Below are 20,598 nucleotides of genomic sequence, written 5' to 3' on the forward strand. Positions count from 1 at the left end.
GTCCATGTACCTATTATTGTTACACCAATAAAAATAGTATTGTGGTAGTAACAGTTCAATAAAATAATACTAATCATATTTAGATTTTTGGGTCTGCAGTAAATTAACAAATAGTGTAACATTTATTTATACATCCACTTAAATGCTGTGGACATAAAATCGCGGTCGATGTGAAGCTTTGCGACACGATACGGACACAAAAAGTAATATTCACGGCTCTCATATTGTGTGGTGTTACAGTGCTAACGTACGACTAGTTGTGACAATTGTGGAGAATATAGTGACGTTTGTCATGCTTAGGGTGGTACGGGTGCAGGCTTGCGATCTCACACAAACTATTTGTTGCTTTATTAAATTCATAAATAACTTAACACAAAAATCAATCGTTTGTGTGAGATACAGTAGAGCCAAAATCGAAACATAAAAGTATAAACCCAACAATGTTTAACGTGGACGACATTGTGATATTCGGTGCAACATGCACTGTGGAAAAGTTAAATTTTATTAACTTCATATACATTTTTTTAATGCTCTCATATGTTTTATATCTTATGTAGTGCGTGATCATGCACATAACATCGTGTTATTTTTCGACTGGAAATATTTGTATCAGCGATTTTATTTAACAATCGAACGCTCGTCGGGCGTTGGTGTAATTTTTTATCAGTACTTCCAGTCGAAAATGGGAAGCGTTTTGCACATTTATTGCTGCGTGTTGTGTGTACAAGTTGTCAACAAACCTGCTGAATATTTCTTTGAGCTCGTGCTCAGAGACGAACTGTCCGAGGTTAGCGACGAAGAGCGTGGAGCAGGGAGGCGCGGGGTGCGCGGGGTGCGCAGCGGGCCCAGTCGCGTGCGCGGGCACCGCGGCGCCCGGCGACCCCAGCGCGGGCGCAGGCAGCACGCACGCGCCCAGCGTCAGGGGGGTCTGCCACACAACAATTACGCTCAACGACAAGTTGGAATATGTTTATTAAAAAAAAAAAAATCTAGTGAATTTATTGGTTAAATGCGACATTCAAATGCATTTAGAGTGAGTAGGTAGATGGATAGCTTACGTGGTGTGGCCTATCGGCGGCAGCTAGTCAGAGGTAAGAGCGTACTGGCGCCATCTGCGGATGGATGGCGGGGTGCACGAGTCCGTGCGACAGCGCCGGCAGCTCGCCGCCGTACGCCAGCGGGTGGTGCCACAGCTCCGCACCGCCGCCCGGGAAGAACGGACTCGCTAGATCTGCATCACCACAACGATCAATACTGACTACTGAATACACAAGTATGCCAAGCTGTGTCAGTTTGTTATAAGAATCCAAGTCGAATAGCCGTTCATCTATGAATGTGATATTAGGATACTGCTAGAGAAAATTATTATTTACAATGTGCTTATGACATGTTTTCACGGTCTATATTTTTCCAGTTGACTCAAATTACCAAATGTCAATGCCGTGGTTTAGCCACATTGCATCGTGTCGACAGAGGTTTGAATAAATATACTTTATATTTTTTTGGTCGTGTTAACATGAAAACATGTAAAAAGTTGACAACAGTGGTAAGAACCCGACAGATCAATCAATAGCTTCGCGGAGCTAGGCCTTGCGTGGTACGTGTAAGCGTCACAGATACTTGCCCTTTGCGTTTGCTCGACGCCCCCGACGTACCCATTACGTGACTATTACAACGTTTACAGCGTTACGTTTGGGTGGCAATTGTGAGGATACGGGCAATATAGTGTAAGGATCAGCACAGACACAGGTCGTGCGATTTCTTCATAATGTGTCGGAACGGAACGGGTGTAGGGGCAGTCGAGCGAGCGCCGGGCGGTGTGTGCGTTCGGCGGTACTTACGTCCAGTGAGTGGGTGCATCAATGCGGGGTGTGCAGCTGGCGCGGCTGTGGCAACTGCCGGCTTCGGCTTGCTGACCTTCGTGTTGCTTTTAGCGAACTCCAGCCGAATCGTTTGCGGCATGTCGGGGTCGAACCGGACGCCCTGCTGTGAACAGCCGCGAGCGGTGCGGCGCTCCGATATAATGACGATGGAAGGGTCGGTTGCCCCGAGCTCCCAGCTCCCAAACATAGAAACACCACGTGACCCGGCGGGTCTACGGGCACTAGCGAATGGTTGGGAGGGCGTCGGTCCGGTACATGTTATGTGGAGGTTACTATATGGACTCTATCGATTGCTTAAAACAATTTTATTATTAAACATCCCATTTTTTTAAAGAGTAGCCTAAACTGGAACTTTTATGTGTAAGGGGTTGGGCACAATGAAAAATTTCGATACGGATTGTTTTGTCATTATTATTGGATAGCTTCGATAAAATCGAGAGGTCCGCGCCTGCGCCTGCTAAGGTGACGGAACACAGTGCTCGGGATGTGACATCAAAACCTGTCAAACAGTGACATGCAGTTGCGTATTTACACCGTTATATCGATCACACTCCGGCGACGGTCCACACAGCTCAATAACATCGACTCGATGACCCGATGTGGTCTATTCTGTATGTGCATGGGTTTAGCATAACTTACGATGCGGTTACTCGAGTCAGGAAAATGTTATTCCAAGTCTACAATGAGAATATTAACTATAGTGCTCATTGGCTGTGTTGAGGCATGTGATGAGAAGAGGTTTAGTAACACCGTGCGTTATACATGTTTTAGTATTTACAATAGCGTATTGAGCTTCGTATACCTAGTACGTATCTCAGTCATTCATCGAGATACTGTTGCCCATGTGTCACCTATCATACTGTGTTCGGAAGCCATTCAAACTGATTAGGCGTTGTAGTGTACGTGGTACTTTTATTGTTATTGTGTGAATTCCGCATTGTAGGAAGGATATACATATTATTTTAGTAAAATATATTAAACTTTTATACCTCTGTAATCTACGCATAAAAATCACTTTATGAGTTCGTACCAATATTTTATGGTTATTGAGAAAAACTTTTACTAAAATATTAGGTCAAACTCAAACTATCATGAAAAACTTCTATGTTTATATATTGTGACAAAACCAACCTGAAGATCTTGTTTGGCTGCTTCGGCGCCAGCTCTGGTGTGGAACGTGACGAAGCCAACGGGCTGTAAAAAAATGAGTATGTAACGCATAATATTTTATGATATACTCAAGATAAGTACCGCTAACATAACAAGTTGTTAGATCACGTTGTAAGCGATGCGAGTGCCGTAATTCTGCATCTTCCGTCTTTCTCATTTGATGTCTAAACTCATGCAATAGTTACACGTAACGTTATTCACTATATCATTATTAAGTTGATTCCTGAATTCCATTGGATAAATAAATAAAAAGACACGATGTGTAAAAGGAACTCACCGAGGCTGTTTTCCCGTTCTTGCTGGTAACCTTTAACAGGGAACCCTCATAACCCTGTACAAACAAAATTACAATGATTATTTTAACTTTGTTATCAAAATTTGACTCCCTCGCGTCTACTGTTTTCTGTAACTTTTGGATGGGACCACATTATCGAGTTACTTGAATTGCCGATGTCATTCATGTCGCAGTAAAATTCTATCTAGACAAAATAATGTTGCGACTACCAAAAAAAGATGGTACGAGTCTGTGCCAGGCGCCATGGTGCGGTAGTCACGCGATACCCCACACTAAAACTAACCCCTGGTTTAACTTTAGGCACCTTTATGTTTGTGGTGCCATCCGTGCCAGCCGAGGATCGAGTGTAATCCCCCTTATCGGTAAACAGAATCGATTCAATCCGAATATTACGAATCGGAGCATGACATTTGATATTTACGGCACAGTAATCCGAGTCGAGATCTAGTCGCGTGACGAAAACGATGGCGCTTTCAGTTTTTATTTTCTTTCGATAAATATTTTGACATTTCTATTAGCTTTGCGTATTTTGTAAGGGATGTTTCACATTGGCTGGCTGTATTTCTTCTTTACGATGTAAATAGCAGCTTTTAGTATTGAATTATGGAATAGCAAATAAAAGACAATTATTTAATAGTTTTACATACCTCGTACGCTCGAAACAGTAGATAGAGCTCTCGCGGCTTTGCATCCATGGGCAGACCGCTCACGAACAATGTTCGCACCTGCAACAATGAATGACCGTTCATTGACATGCTGTATTTTATTGGATATGCCATTGTAGCGGAAAACTGAAAGGCTACAAATGGAACCGAACTTTGTATTTACTATATTGGAATATAATAAAAAATATATAAACAAAGAGTAAAATCATTTCACTTTTCTTGTGTTTTTTTGAAGTGTATGAGTAAATTTTTGGTTTTACAGGAAATCTGCTAAAACTTAAATAGCGATACCAAAAAGTAATCCGGATTTAAAAGGCAGTATCTTCCGCAAACAAAGATATTGTTTGTCACTTTACACGAACAGACACAAAGGAGGCATAGAAATCTTTCAATGGTGCTTTTTTCGATTCTTTCACCGGCTTTGTAAACGGTGCAGCGCATTAATTCGGTGGGTCCATTTAATGAAATAAAACAGAGCCAGTAATGGCGGCGCGATTTGGCGCGTGCGGGAAATGGAGATTAATTGCTGGCAACACCGACCGCCGCCGACGTTGACGCCATCTTGTTGCGCACTTTATTTATGCGTCTGAGTTCCACTCATTGGCACTCACGGCACCTTAAACTTCTTTAAATACCTTCAAAACTAATTTAATTTTCTGATCTAGTACAATTTATTTGTTTTTACATAGCTGAACAGAGAAAAACGCCGTGATTGACAATACTCAAAAGTCAAAGGCAATAGGTATCTATCTTACTACGCTCCATTAGCGGTAGATGTTCTTTGAAAAAACTTATTTTAAAAGGCAGCCGTCGAGGTTCGTACAAGCGTGACATTACTATGACAAATGGCTTGGATAAGTGCATATTTGATCAGAGAGCGTTGATTTATCGAGTTCTATCAACATTAGGACACTCACCGCAAGGGAGGTCCTGGTATATATTTTATCGGCGTCCGTGCCCCGGTCAGTAGCAGAATGTCGGACCTTTATGTCGGCTATTTTCCGGTCGAATGCTCGGGAATTCCCCGGTTCGATGATACGCGATATTTTTATAGCGTTCATTTTTTAATATTGTGGGTTTATTATAGAAAATTATTTTATAAAGAAAAATGCTTACGTTTATAACGTATAAAACCCACAGAAAGCCTGGTAAAGATTATTATGATTTAATAACTCATCCAGAAACCTCATTGTTTATTAGTCTTTATTTCAAATAATGAAACAACTTTTTAGGACGAACTGGTGGATGTTAAACTAATAATGATAAATAGTTTAAACAATACATAAAAGAAGATGTATCAATACTACACCGCGTCGGTAGGTACGGGCTCCTCGATGTAGTTACCGTGGGAATCGTGAGTTTTTGTCCCCCGAGAGTAATAAATATCTGTTTCTGCTACATGCAGTCACTTTGGATTCCCAACTATGAAGGATAACCCAGATTTACGCTAAATCAATTTACGGAAAAGTAAGAATAATATTTAATTTAAACTGTAATGTATTTGTATTACTTTCAGTCTTATGTGCGCTTGTATTGTTTTTTCGCTTTCCGTTTAAATTCTACGCTGAGAACAAAACAGGTGCGTGAGATATCCTTTTCAAATTTACGTCGTTAATAATTGTTAAAAAAGGTGTTCACGCACGTTTTTTACGAGAAAAATATACAATACAGATCTATCAATAGCTATTCCCCATTAACGATGTAGGTATGAATAAAGAAAAAATAATGTAACACTCTACACGCTTGTATTAGCCGGCGCGCGGTGTGCGGCGCGGTGTAGATATAAGAACGTCAAACACTGGCTCACCTAACATATTTCAGGGAGACGGGTGGGCGCCCGACTGTCCGGTCAGTTTGAAAATGCCCCTCCATGTCGACCATTTTACACTCGGTTGCCCTCGAATCCCTACGCTCTACTATTGAGTTATGTTTCATACTCAGAGATGGGAGAAAGGGAATTTTACCGGATAACACATAAACTGAAAAGTTTGCTCGTCGTGATAACAACTTTTATTTTTTCGCGTTGCATTTAAAAATGAAAAGGACGGTAATGTTAGAAATGCGAGTAATAAAGTTAAAAGCGTTTTATTTGTTTCAGGGTTTCAGTGAAATGTGTATGTTTTGTGTTATTTTAAACAAAGTTATCACATTATTTTAATGTACTACGCGATACCGTGGCTAGAATAAAGAGAGAATGAAACAACACGTGATAGAATTTGTCGCGAGATTAACACAGGAAACGTTTGATGGGTCGCTCGTCTTTATCAATGAGACAGAAGGCGGTGGTGTAAGTGGTCTATTTGGGGCTTATCTCAATTTTACGCCTTCACGACTCTGAAAGCGAAACGAACATTTGATCTGTCCAGAGAGACCGATACCATCTACAAGCCGACGTTAATGCGACAACCAGGAAAAATAAAGTGTTTGCCGCGATACCATAATAATGTATGTATCCTATTAGTATTGGACGAATCATGAATGAGTAATCAAAGTGGAGCGGAGCGTTCCAGTGCACCCAACAATGGATAACTGCAGACCTATGGCTTAATCGAGTGTATTAAATCGCTAATTGATGTGAATGTAAACAGTTGTAACATTAACAGTCGCGTTTAAATATCAACTGCCAGGTATAATTAAACAAAATGCATAAAACTTTGAAATTATATTATACTGAAAAAAGTTTGCTTTCCCATATTCAAATGAAACAAACATTTAGGTTTTTATTGAATTTTGACGTGGGCTGTCAAACGTTTGTTGTTGACTGTACGCAGGATGAACTGTCCAACAGCTAACAGTTTGGTGATTGAACATTCGTGAACGTCGACGTACACTCGCCGGGCGATTTCACTCGCGCATCCGAATATTAATTTTACACCGAGTGGCGCCTGTTGGTCAATGTGATAATAGTAATTGCGCGTTCCAATTGGCATCGCCGATTGCGTTCGACGTATGACTTTACAGAATAAAATTATTAATACATCGTAACATTTACTGTTCAATATATTATTTCAATCGCTTGATAATGTCATTTTAAATATACGGGATAGCTAAAATAAACACTCAATTTTGTAATAAAATAAAAATACGTATGCCGCACGTATTTAACTAACGGTTTTAACTTCCGTTATTTTAAACACATCACAGTATGCAAACTAGAAATGAACAAAAATTTACGAATGCTATTTAGTTATTTATGAATGTTGTCACGCATAAAACTATTATAAATATAGTTTAAAATAGGAGTTTGATTTATAACAATTTGTTTGCCTACACGTAGCTAGCAAAGTAAGCAAAGCATATTGACATTCAATAAACTGCGCCTATAAATAAAATGAAAATAAAAATAAAACACGGATAAAGGTGTATTCACACGATCGATCGCACGAGCGTGCATCCGAAGCGATTGGAGCGGAAACACCCGGGGCAGTGCACAGCGAATTTATCATACGTTAGTGTGTACATACCTAACTTTCAACATGCAATCTCGTACAGTACGTGTGTTTACCCACTGTGATTAATAACGATTACCTACAAAGTTGAATTATAACGATCTGCTGCAATGCCAACCAATAATAACCGCATACTCAGTACCACTCAATTAAAAAAGTTTACGCTAGTTGGTTAAAGTTGCAAGTGTTAATGGCAGCTCAAGGCAATGCCAATAATTACTGTAATTTTATATTGAAAACATGAATAAGTTGAAGCAATTACGGGGGTAATTGAAAACAGTGCATGTATTTCATAGGTGTACTTTTGTTTTATTTAATAACAATATTTTGTGAATGAGGTTTGTATTAATAGGTAAATAATACTTTAAAACGGAAATCTACAATCAAAAATGATATAAGCGAGCAAAACAGAAGGTTATCAAATCGTCTGTGACGTGTGCTTGGGTGCGGACGTATCATTTCCACTTGTTTGCAAAAAACGAAATAATGAAAAAACGCTTCCACGTTTCGAAATAAAACTTCACAAAGGGGAATAGAAATTAAATGTCAGGCGTTTGATGGCAATAAAAAAATGTAGCATTTATTATTTTTTTACCTGACTGTTGGAGATGGGTGGACGTGCCTTTACCGCTCGTTGTCTTGATCGTCCTGACACGGTTACTCAGTCAGCTCGGTGTAGTGCGCCACAAACAAAAATGTTTGCGAGCTTTTCGATTTCCGAATACGTCTCCTGTTTATTTTTAATATGAGGGGGAAATTGAGAATAACGGTCTAGCGTAAATTCCAAAGCTTTTTCTATTTTACGTGAAAATATACAACAAAGCGATAAAGAATGTTCATAAACCATGCAAACCAATCTCTAGTTAACAATTTACCATTATGACTATCTAACGAAAACTTAGTTGACATTGTTTTAAAAACATCAAAGGCCAATTTAAAACTGAGTCTTAAATGGCATTATACTTGGTTGCATATGGTAACAACACAGCGAGTCGTGTTGCTCGATTTCTATTCCCGTAGTTGATTGAAACAGCGGGTGCGCTGAATAGAAAATCGGTGGTTAACTTTTGTTTTATCCACTCTAACGAGAACTTTGGCAATTCATTTGTTTTCTCCTTTTACGCTTCGCTGAATGAAAAAGTAAACCACTGCTGACGCATTGTTTTCGGCTAGCTTTTTTCACGCTGCATTTTCTTTGTGGTTAAATACATTTGTTAATGTAAAAGCAATTATATCCTCCCCACTCTCACGCACTATTCATACCACAAAGAATTCAACTCGACTATAATTGTCACTCATAACGCAAACACGGACATAAAATAGTAAATGTTCCAATAAATCAAGAGAAAGAGCATTTCATACTTGGTGTTGGCAATCACAACAGGTAATAAAGCTATTTAAAAAGTGTAAATCAATAACTCAGTGGAGCAGCGCGATAGCACGCTGTTGTGAAAGTTTGCAAAATGAAGTGGTGAAACTTTCCGAGGGCAATTTTTCTTCGGGCCGTCAATGTCAGAAGCAATAATTCACAAGTTTAACAGCGGCCACGTAGATATCGATGACCGTTGGGATTCCCGCTCCGACTGAGGCGAACATGATGGTCCCGCTCGGCTAACCAACTAAACCAATTTGTGTGTAAATAGTTTTGCTACTTCTTACCTAACTTATTGATTAACAATGAAAACAAACTTAGGGCGTAAATATTTAAGTCAGATAACAAGTATTTCACAACAAACCTTGTTTGCAAAGTCTCGGAATGTTAACTAGATTTACCTAAACCTGGGAAATCTCTAGGATTACGAACGTAACAAACACTAAGTAACAAGTTTACGAGAATGTTTTATCAAGCCACTTGTTTCGTTGAAGTTGAACGATTGACTCGGATAGAGATATTTCTAATTTTTCGCTTGACTTGCGCCGCCAAGATTGTAGCACTAGGAAAATAGATAACGCAAACGCAAACAGACTGGAAAAGTAGAAAAAGACGCGCCGCTGGCCGCCGCCGCCGGCCCGGCCGACGAACAACCGGCCGACAACCGGCGCGCCGTACAACGACTAATTGAAATCATTGAATCTACTCAAATATTTAACTTAGCAGCTCTCTTTTATTTTTTTTCTACCTTCGATAGATTTTGAACTTTGTCCTCAACTACCAAGTATATTCATAAAAATGTAGCTTTGCTATTTACTTATGACTTTTAAGTAGAGAACTGATTTAAGTTGATACCACAATATTAATGGCTTCATCCAATACTCGAGAAAGTCTCGCAATTTCTTGAGAAATCCTCACTGGGGGTGCAAAAACGTCTATTTAACCAATATCATTAATAACTTCGACCTCTTAGTGGATTACTTGCAAGAAATACAGATTGAAGTTGATGTAGGTTTACGATAAAATATACGTGGATTAGATGTATAACTGTTCGAATAAAGTATATTACGTGGAAAATATTATGATGAGCTGTGGTGATATATTAATCTGACTTATTAATTAGTCTAAATCAAAATAATATCTTGTTTAATTACTACTATAAATGAGCACATAAAATGAAATGAATACTCTTCTAAGTAAAATCTTATCTGCAGCATTTGTAGTACTAATCTATAAACGAACGGTATCTCAACAAGTTATTCAGAATACATAGAATACTCTAGCAGAAAGAGTTCAACGAGGCAATATTGTCGACCACCTGCTCCGCAGAGATAGGGATCATAATGTTAATTTAATTAAAGGACTAATCTAAATTGCAGACGACCCAACACTCCGCCGACCATTAAAAGGATATTTCGTCGCCGACAGTAAGTTGGGGAAAGTCGCTGATTATAAATATCTCGGAAAACAAGTCAGGGGAAACGATTTACAGTAAAAACATCGAGTAAATACCCAACTTTGTGAAGTTTTAATCCGTAGAGTATATTTTTTGTTTGAGTTTCTTGGAGAAAATTACGTTATATAATAATACGTACGTATTTTCATATTTTTATGGAAAAATATTAAATAAGCTCCGCTTCAGACACAAACAAATGAATTTTACTGTTTTGTGATATCGTGTTAATATTTATTTAAATAGTCTAAAGTCATTTAACTGTTGTAATAATATTGATGCTGCTAAAAAGATGTTAAAAAAAGAGCCACTACATTGCAATGTAGCACAATAAAATAGTCGTACAATCATAGTTGATGAACAGCTATATTTAATTAAAAGGCAAGTAGGATACTTATCTAAATTGCAGACGGCCGGTTTAAGTTTCATTAAAAGGGGTTCTCCGTCTCTACACAAGGAAGAAAAAGTTTTGCAGCGATAAAGATGCCTTTCGCCTTGAAAGCAGACAAAACTTGTTGGGAGGTGGGTGGAAAACAATTTATTATTTCCTTTGATAGCCAAGAATCTCAAAAGAATTTGCTAATTTAAAATGCTCAATGCACGATTATTCTTCTTTGTAACTATTTATTTGCTTGTAATGCAGTTATTGCGCGTTTTTATCACTTCTGCGCTCAGAAAAAACATTTCTCAGAAGATTTCATCGGATTTCGATGAATCGTCGTGGGAAATCTGCCTAAATGAAGTAATTGTTTAATAATGGAGAAGATGATATATATTAAAGAGACAACAGACGGTGGTATCAATTCAAATCGGAGGGAGCGGTCGGTTCCAGCACTGGGCCGGTGGTCCGCCCAAATTATGTTCAATGGATAATTAATCGTCCCTGTTCACTTCAATAACAATGGGAGGCATATCGAGATAGATCGATCATTATAAAGCTATATTGCAGGGATAATATCATTTTAACGACCTTTAACGACTAATGATGCGATATTTTTCCGCTGACCTTTCATTTACCTGCCAATAAGGGGATTTCGTTTGTTTTTGCCTTTGTCTGGATGAAGCCTCACTTGCCTGTGACAATACGCGCGCTTTTGTAATACGAGCACGTTCTGGTATTACATTGTTCACGAGTTTTTATTCCCTGCCTTTCATTTTAAAATCACTGCGCATCAAATGAAAAGGTAAACAGTAAATTAGAAATATTGAAAATAGAATGCAATATTTAAACAAAATAATAAAAAAGTATGACACCTGCCCCTGTGCGAACTTTTTGATTTTCTTGCGATTTTATCCTCAAGAGAAACATACTTGAGCTCCGTAGTATTATTTTAATGGGACCCCAAAGAGAGGGTCGCTAGCAATTAAAATTTTCCATTTTATTAAATTAACGAGCAGAGGAAAGTACGTCGAGTACCTACTTCACTAAGCTTTTTACTTGTGCAAATATAACGAAATTTTATATTGACAAATCTTATTTCTAGATTAGATGTAGGTACGGTCTTATTAAAATGTGTATACAAAAAGTTAACAGTAACGATTATTAAACAAATTCAATATCTTACTGAAATAATATATTAATTAATTATAATATGACAATAATACACATTATCAATTATGAAACATTGATATTAACTAGTATGTTTATAAAAAAATCAATAGGTACATTATCCACTAATAACGTTCAAATCGATCGACGTCGTCTTGGCACACACGTCTACGCAAACATCGCTTGGTATTCCGTATATATTTGTTTATAAAATCAAAGCGAAATAATCCCTTTGTAAGTTGGGAAACATACCGGGGCGTCACTAACGAAAACTATTGGCAACGATAAACATACAGGGTTACAAGGAAACTGGGTTTGTCTCATCCCATTTGAATTTCAAATCCGGCCAGGTGAGGATACGATTGGGCTCAACTTCCTGCACGGTTTAGATTTACCAGCCTCAATTGAATCTAGCGGCGGAACTTGCACTGTGTATCTACTTGATAAAGTACCTTATGATACACTGTATTTTCGTTGGAATTTGAAGAATACCAATGCAAGTTTTCGTGTTGCATTATTTGCAAATAACGCTTTGAAACTTTGAGACCTTGTCACGTTGTTTTCTTTATCGACATGGAGTACGTGTGATTGCTAAAGAATATCGACGCTACAGTCCGTAATAACTAAAGCTATAAGTTTTGTAACAAGTAATTTTAAGTTGTAAAAAGATGAATATACCGTACTATATGCTATTCATTGAACAACAAGTGAATAAATCCTAATACCTGATTAGCGTAAACTCTGCTAAATCGATACGCTAAACGGCTTAGTAAACGCTATCATTAACGTGATATTGACTCATATGGTCGTTAGGTAACTGTTGTATAACGAAGTTGATAACAAGGGCCTTACATTACACCAATTACTGGTTGCAACCCCATTACACACACAATGTAGTGTTATTATATTATTAGTGTTAGTACACTTGCAGTGAAATACATGCCTAATAACACCAACCGTATGCGGGCCCTTAAGCGTGCATTAGGAATATTCAGTGCAAACTTTACTCGTATTCTACAATTGCTTGCTTTCTATCAGTGCTTCGTATCTATTAAGTTGTTAACTAAGCCATCAATTTGATCCTAATCAGCTTCGTCAAGGCCAGCTCGCAACTGTTTATTATACTACAAAGCAATCATTTTCTTTTTTCGCTGGAAAATGACTTCCGTGGACCGTTAATATTTTCACAATGAGTATAATATTAGATCATAAAACATGATTTTCATTACCAAATTCCGAAAGACATAACATTAAATCACTTATCGGGGTATAATTTGTAGCGTATAAAGCCATAAACAAGGTCGGTATGAGGGCCGCGATTAAATTCTTTATTCTGCAGTCGGGGAGAGGAAATTCTTCCACTCGACGTCTACATCCAGGGCAATTTTTCACCACTGTATATCTCTAGACGCACCGATGTACTCGGTACAATATTTAACATAATGTCTTACGATATATCAACATCTTGTGGCAAGTTTATTTGAAATGTTTTGTGTAGTTCTAAGTTTTCGTATGATGCTTTCAAGTAAAAATAAAGTGAAACTTCATTATAGAGATTTGATGTTACTAAGTTCATTTGAATAATAAAACAAGATGTTTTTGTACAATTTAAGAATAGATGTGAATATATCAGTGTAAAGATATTTAGCGACGAAATCTGAAGTTAACGCTTATGGTAATTGGCTACTTAACCATTATCCTAAAGCATCATGAAATCAAAACTATTCCTAGACTACGTAATAACAAAACTCCGCTAGCAGCGAACCTAAACAAACATCCGTTAATGCATAATAATGTTTGTATCTATATAAAGTAGCCGCCAGTTTTATAGCAGTCGGAAGTGTTAGCTCTCATATCTTGCGCCCGAGCGATAGATGTATCTCGGCAACCGCTTCAGACCATCTGATTGATGGCTCTAATCTCCACAACTATAGAATTTGTACGAAGATAGATAACCCTGTACACTGGGGTTTCTACTTTATGTTTGCGGAAGGAAGGAAGTCAAAATATTGAGGGGAAAAGAAATCCGTCCCCTCTGCGTACGACAAATAACAAATACTCCTTTGTGAGGTATCGAATCAATAACATCTTAATACATTTTACGATGGTAAAGCAAAGCGCGGTCAAACACCATAATAGATTCGAAGTCACATCAGTTATATGAGTCAATTTAAAGAGCGAATTCAATCAGTCCAAACAAGCAGAAAATCGAACCCCAAATCATCCAATCGTAGTAAATCTCAAATTCCGAGTACGCAGCTAAGGAGAGGCCCGTCCCGGCCAAGTCCCTGATTTAAATTGCAGATGCCCCTCGGGAACGAACGCCGACTCCCGCGATATGCTAATCATAGTCAAGCCAAGGATTATCCCTGTTTACACTTAACAAACTCACTTAATTTCGCACCGACCGATGTCTTGCCATATTTGTTGTCCGAAAGTCTGAATAGTGGACCGCTGAAATCTGACAGGCGAATTAACAGGGACACTCATTTATTGTTCGGAGTTTGTCTGTCATCTTATACATTGCTTTGTGTAAAGGGTTAACATTTAGAGCTGTATTTTAAACTTCATTTACTTGTTTGTGGTCTTTGAATATACAGTAACAATTTAAATGCTTGCTTAACAAAATATTTCAAAACAGTTTTTTTAATTCAAACAATATATGTACATATATTATACAATAAAACTGAAATTACAGATAATAATTAAATATACATAATTATAAATTAAGATTTTAATATGTATAAAGAGTTTCGTCCACGTTTCGAGAACGTCTACAAAAAGTATTTTAGCTAAGGAGTGTATTAATTCAAGTTACGTTAGATTTTAGATAAAGCTTAATTTAGGTAACAGATTTATTTATGCCAGAGTTTTTCGGTCGTTAGAATTAATTTAACGAAATGCAGAGCAACATTTTATACTAAAGTCCCCAGTGGCACATTTCACGTTGAATTTACACCTTTAAAACTAAAAATCTAAAACAAAAATTGGACGCATAAAATAGTAATTTAGTTTTTACGTAAAATATTTTAGGTGTAAATATATTAAAAGCAGTTATCACGGCAATTTTCAATTACTATAATTCCGCATCAGTTCAAAGTGTTGATAAAATTAAGAAAACTTCTCGACACCTCTAACGATGTCTTCTTCGCTTAAAACTTCACCCTGGTGAAGAAAATTGACTTCAAGACGCAACTTTGTCTGTTTTCAGACAAAAAAAGACAACTTTTAAATTGTTACATTTTCACCGTTATACCTAATTTTATTCCCTGATACGACAAACGTATAAATTAATAAAATGTTCGAACATTTTAGAAACTCCTTTGGTTTTATTAGATAACATTAAATAACATTATTTTATTTCTATTAAACATTTAACGTGTCGGGTAAATATCTAGACCAAGCAATAAGTACGGCTGAGGCGTCGTAAAGTCGATCTGAGGTGGCACTAATACGAATTTATGTCGATGGACCCACGGAGGCGCCTTGCCGCCAATATCGATTCGCCTACAGCCTATAAATGTTTCAATTTTCAAACCACCATTTTATGTTTAACCATGATATACTTTATACAAGGTATATTGTGGAAAAAATACCTGCAGAAATAAAACGTAGTCCCTAGCTGAACGTCAAAGATTTATTCACTCGTAGCAACGGGTTTTATAGTTTTTAGAGCTAAGAATAGTTTATTGTTTGTATATTATGGACCGTCTACGATCTATACCTTTAGGACTATAATTTGTTTTTAATGTTCGTTGAGATCAGGAACGATGAAAGGAAACTTCGCAACAAGGCTCTAACTTTGAACAAAAAGACTAGTGCTGCAAACATGTTAAAGTTCACATCAACTTTATGTTGATACTTACAACTTTTTCTTTGTAATAATGAAGGCAGGACCGATTAACTTTTGAACTAAGAAAAAAAATGTTTGTCAATTGATGTTTAAGGGGTAGGTTTGGTACCGTTTAAGTAAAATATCGAATTTGGGGAGGAAATCTCGAAAATTTACATGAGAAAGCCTCGTGGAAAGAGGGCTGCGTTCCTAGAGATGTCTCGGGAGTCGCTGTCTTCTAACAAGGGACGGGAATGTTTGAGGTATCCGACGCAGGCACGCGGAATACGACTGGAATATTTGATTGAAATCGTGAACGTGTTTAATATCGAATTTTTCTTGATTATATTTTTGACGGTTCACAAAAATAAATAAGCAAACTGGTGATAAGATATTATTTGTCAAGTGTATCAATTTATATCACCATACTAGACTGTTTGTTTTTATTTAAAACATTGTGGCAGTACTGGCAGTCTCTTAGGGCTTTCATACAATCTACATATTACGGGTGTACTTGGGTTCTTTCTGATTTAACCCAATTAATTATGGAAACTTAATTTGGTAATTAAATAAAAGTTTTCTATAATCCCACATTGTTAACAAACAAGATTAAACAAGGCCCCCTCAGCTGACATTAAAAGATAAATACGGTGGCGGGGGCCCCACGTTGGGCGCCAAAGTTCGCGATATGTGGCCTGCCACATGAGTAGTAATTAACACCGCCTCGCGAGCACCCCGCGGCCCGCGCCCCGCGCCCCACCCCCGCACAGGCTGCCCCTCGCGCCCCGCAGCCGAACTGCCACCCTCCAACACTCAGTGGGGCACACCGATTGAATTAAACTTCGGCACGGTTGTTGTGGTTCGGATCCGAGGTTGGTTTTGTCGCCGGCGTTTTGTGCAGCTGCGATTAAACTAGCAATACTTGTCCGGCATTTATTAGTTTTACGTTACGTGTCGCCCATAAGAAGTGATATTAGCAGCACTTTGCTGTAAATTGCTGCTGCCTCATGCTCTGTATGTAATTGTAAAGCTTCTTATGTTCGGAGGCGACAAGAGGAGATGTTTACGTTTGTCTTATAGTTCAACACGTCACACAATACTACTCGAGCGCAATGTCTAATGAGGTGCTAACAAACAAACTATAAAACACAATTAAAAAGACTGTTCCCTTTGCACGACGCACAGAACACGAGCTCAATGTCAACAGTTATAAAGTTTTTCTCTTCGTACAATGAGTCTCCGAAACAAGAAGTGTAGAGCACTAGGTAGAGTGGCAGAGGCCCACCCCCCGGTGGGTTTGCCCCACCTAGAGCACAATTAGCGCGCGCGACTCAACACGGCTTGAGTTTTAACAACGCGAGCTCTCGGTATCATTCACACAAGATAGGTACTGCCTTGTGGGATTCTTGTGTCCTACACACGTGTTAAAGGAACTAACTGTATTTGTTTTAAGTGGGTTTTCAGGTAACGAATGTGTTCATTCACCACTGTTTAGTGTTACTCGATTTGTTTGCGTGTTTCTTGTCGGTTATTTATCTATTGTTCGTGCCGTGTACCGTAGAGCTGTGACTTCCAAATGTGTTTTTAATTATACCTTCCCTATGGTAGCAATTAAAAGTGAAAGAAAATGATTTATGAAATTTTCGCCGAAAAGGAATTCTTTCGCAAAGTTCAGACATCTTTTTGTTCATGTGATTTATGAAATGAGTTATATCAAGCTGAAATTATTTCGTGGATGAATTAAGAATGATTTATAAAGCAATGATAAGTTTTATTTTATAGCGTTAACTCTTGCTATTGTTAAAACTAGCATTAATCTGACACATTTAATTAAACGGCAACCATACAATACCGTAAAGAAAAAAATACTAAAACACGGCGGAATCTCACAATAAACTTAGTTGCATGCAACGTGGTACAGACAATGACAAATACTTGTAAGCACGTAATTTCTAAGTAACAGTTTGTTAAGCAATTAAGCAGATAACACGAGATACATAACCGCGAGGAAAGCTCTAAATCTCACTGGTAATTAACACTAGACTAGCTGTACTAACAACAGTTACAAATGTATTTTATACTGTCACCGTAATACTGGACTTTATTCAATTGACGCACAAACTTGGTACAGAGAGCGAGTATTCATTGACAATCGTTTATCATTGAGGGCCATAATTACCAGGCATGCATTGTTGTAATGCAGTTCTGTTAATACCATAATTAAGTATTAGTTGGTGCGATAACATTCAACAAAAAAATAATAAATAAATATTGATTAATTGTACGTATGCAATGTTGCCTGTAATGGTGTTTTATATGCTACGTCTACAATTTATTAAAATAGTATAACAAAATAATAGACTCTTTTTATTCGATTTTTAGCAAGTTATTAATAAATAACTTGTATATTCGTGTTACGATAGATTTATATTTAGGCTTACATTGTACAACAAGTATGAATGGAGGGTTAGTATCATGTGTCAAGTGGCATTCTATGCTGTACAGTGACCATCACAGAGGTTGTAAATTAGATCGAACGTGCACGAAATGCGAGTGCATTCACTGAAGTGATTGGATACTGTGTTCTAGGGTAACGTGCACGTAACCTACGTATATAACTAAAGCGAATTCACCTCTTAAATGAATATCAAATATACCTTTCAAATTGCACACGAAATCGAAACCAAATTCCAATGTACCCAAGCCTTTATTTACGGTTTTATTTCTACGTAAAAATCCCAAAAATATGCACCTAAAGCCGTGCAATAAAATTCTCAAATAAAAATGTCTGTATGTGCATAGGATATGTAAATATCCGAGCCCAACATATAAGGGGAGACTTTAAAAACTTTCATAAAAACGTGAATATTACGCGCCCACTTAAGCAAAGTTTATATTGGATTGGTTCGTATTTTTTTATAAACATTATTATTGTACTTGTTACGCCGTGACTTAGCCCGATTATTTCAATTAGGATTTAGTAAAATTTAACTTTTTTAATAACTTTAATCGACATTAGAAATTAATTAGATGTACTAACTTTTTTGTTCTATTACGAGTAAATAACATTAGCTGCTGCCGCTGTTCTCCCTCGCAGTGCTCATTAATACTTAACAAAAGTTCATGAAGCGCGTCGATAACGTCTGACTAGGTGGCCGCTACGAGTGGCCGTCTACGAGAGCCGAACGCGTGTAGCACTCACAGCCTCTCCACGTCTCTGGAACACTCTAAACTCCTTTATAAGCCGGCTACGACTAGCTACGAGGCTACAGCTCTCATTCCGACTTGCTACTTGCTCATTTCTCCTCCACTATTAAGGATAGGCTCCATTCTTTTCAACTTCACTTTGAACTTTAGCCGTCTCGATGTCTCTATTGTGAGTAATGTTTTTGTCTTGTCTGTTGCGATGTAATAGATTCTTTACTGTTGTTTAGTGCCGTGAGAATTTCTTGTCAATACTGCAATTACGTCTCGTTAGCAAATCGGCACAGCGTTTATGTGGATGTACCGTTCCCATTATTTATGACATCTGATTACATTGTTGGGGCTTAGAGCTAAGATTACAGTACTGCTATGTAATGAAGATAATAATATCATTGCTTTTTACTTTTGGTAACACTTTGTAAAAATCATTTTGGAGAAGGCATTTTCTTTCTTACATGTTGCTTTTGTTATATTCTTTATTTTAAAATGAATAGGAGTTCGGATTACAGAAATATAAACAAAATAAAACATTAGCCTTGTTTTAGCACGTTGTAGTCGTGTAAAGATGTTCACAACAAACTTATGTTTACCATTTACCTAAACCGTTAGGCCCCGGTAAAACGTATGTAACGGGCTATTTAAAGTAAAAAAGTAGACATAGAGAAACATTATTAGGGAATCTCGTTTAGTATTAACGTTGGGATACGACGCAACGGAAATCCGCCTACCTTGTATAAAAGTTAATAGTACAGGCAAGACGGTGGCGAGGGTTTTCCCAAGATGTCCATACTCACTACTCGCAGATCTGCGCCCCTGGTACTCGCGGCATTCAAATTGCTGCGTTAGCATATAATATTTGAGCAAGACTCGGAAATCTTCATAGTGTGGGTGTATGTGCTAACCCTGCCTTTCGCAAATAGAATTTCGATATCGAACTGCTCCCAAAAGGGTATGTTTGCGAATGCCACTCACGCATTCCGATCTCTTGGTTACGGGTGTTTACTATTAATTGATATCGGTATTTTAAACTTCGATTGCTCTCTCAGTTCTGTGTATATCTATTTAATGGTTTATTTTAAAACAACAAATAAGTAGCAGAGTAGACCCAAAAGTATTTATTTTATTGAGATTTCATTAGACGTGCACTAATTAAAGTAATAAAAATGGCATAATTAAACTTGGTAACTGACTCTATTAATTAAATTACAATGCAAGGAGTGTCATCTAATTAGAGATACCGACAAAGACAATCATTTTCCTTTTTGTACTAACAGGCCTCCCTCGTCGGGGGCGACTTAGGCATACGTAAGTATGTACCCCTTTCTCTCTAGCTCGCCTATTTAACTATTAAACCAGCCCGCCCCGCCGAACTAACGTATTCATGACTTGGAGAATACCACCCCGTATTTTACGAGCGGTGGTCGCAGTGAATCGGAAAGGTTACCTATTCGGACCCGGCCTATGTGAAATATCACGCCACCATATGCTACGCGTAATTTGAGGGATCCACCAAACTTTTGTCCTTTAATTCGAAGCGATTGTTGCTGAAAATTAAAGAGGGGATTAAATATCGTTATTGTTTTCAAGATTCCATATAATTAAGAGATATGTATAACCTGCTCTTTAACAATTAAAATATCCGTTTCGTCTGTCGTATTTATGAACAATGCTCAAAGGGAGATCTGGGCATTAAAATTCTGCGATTGTTTGCATCCGAAATGTGTCA

At 37.7% G+C, this 20,598-nt stretch overlaps 1 protein-coding gene across 1 annotated transcript in view; it reads right to left on the bottom strand.

The window, feature by feature from the left end:
• cpo (RNA-binding protein) overlaps nt 1-20,598 on the bottom strand; it is a 142,428-nt gene that overhangs the window by 5,572 nt on the left and 116,258 nt on the right. Inside the window, exons 3-8 of the mRNA XM_076119425.1 lie at nt 3,996-4,073; nt 3,331-3,384; nt 3,015-3,077; nt 1,842-1,986; nt 1,104-1,231; nt 741-928 (exon numbers count right to left, since the gene is read on the bottom strand). Of these exons, the coding sequence (XP_075975540.1) occupies nt 741-928; nt 1,104-1,231; nt 1,842-1,986; nt 3,015-3,077; nt 3,331-3,384; nt 3,996-4,073 (656 nt within the window). The remainder of the gene's footprint in view (nt 1-740; nt 929-1,103; nt 1,232-1,841; nt 1,987-3,014; nt 3,078-3,330; nt 3,385-3,995; nt 4,074-20,598) is intronic.

The sequence above is a fragment of the Anticarsia gemmatalis genome, chromosome 10 (genome assembly GCF_050436995.1).
Source record: "Anticarsia gemmatalis isolate Benzon Research Colony breed Stoneville strain chromosome 10, ilAntGemm2 primary, whole genome shotgun sequence".
Classification (NCBI taxonomy): Eukaryota; Metazoa; Arthropoda; class Insecta; order Lepidoptera; family Erebidae; genus Anticarsia; species Anticarsia gemmatalis.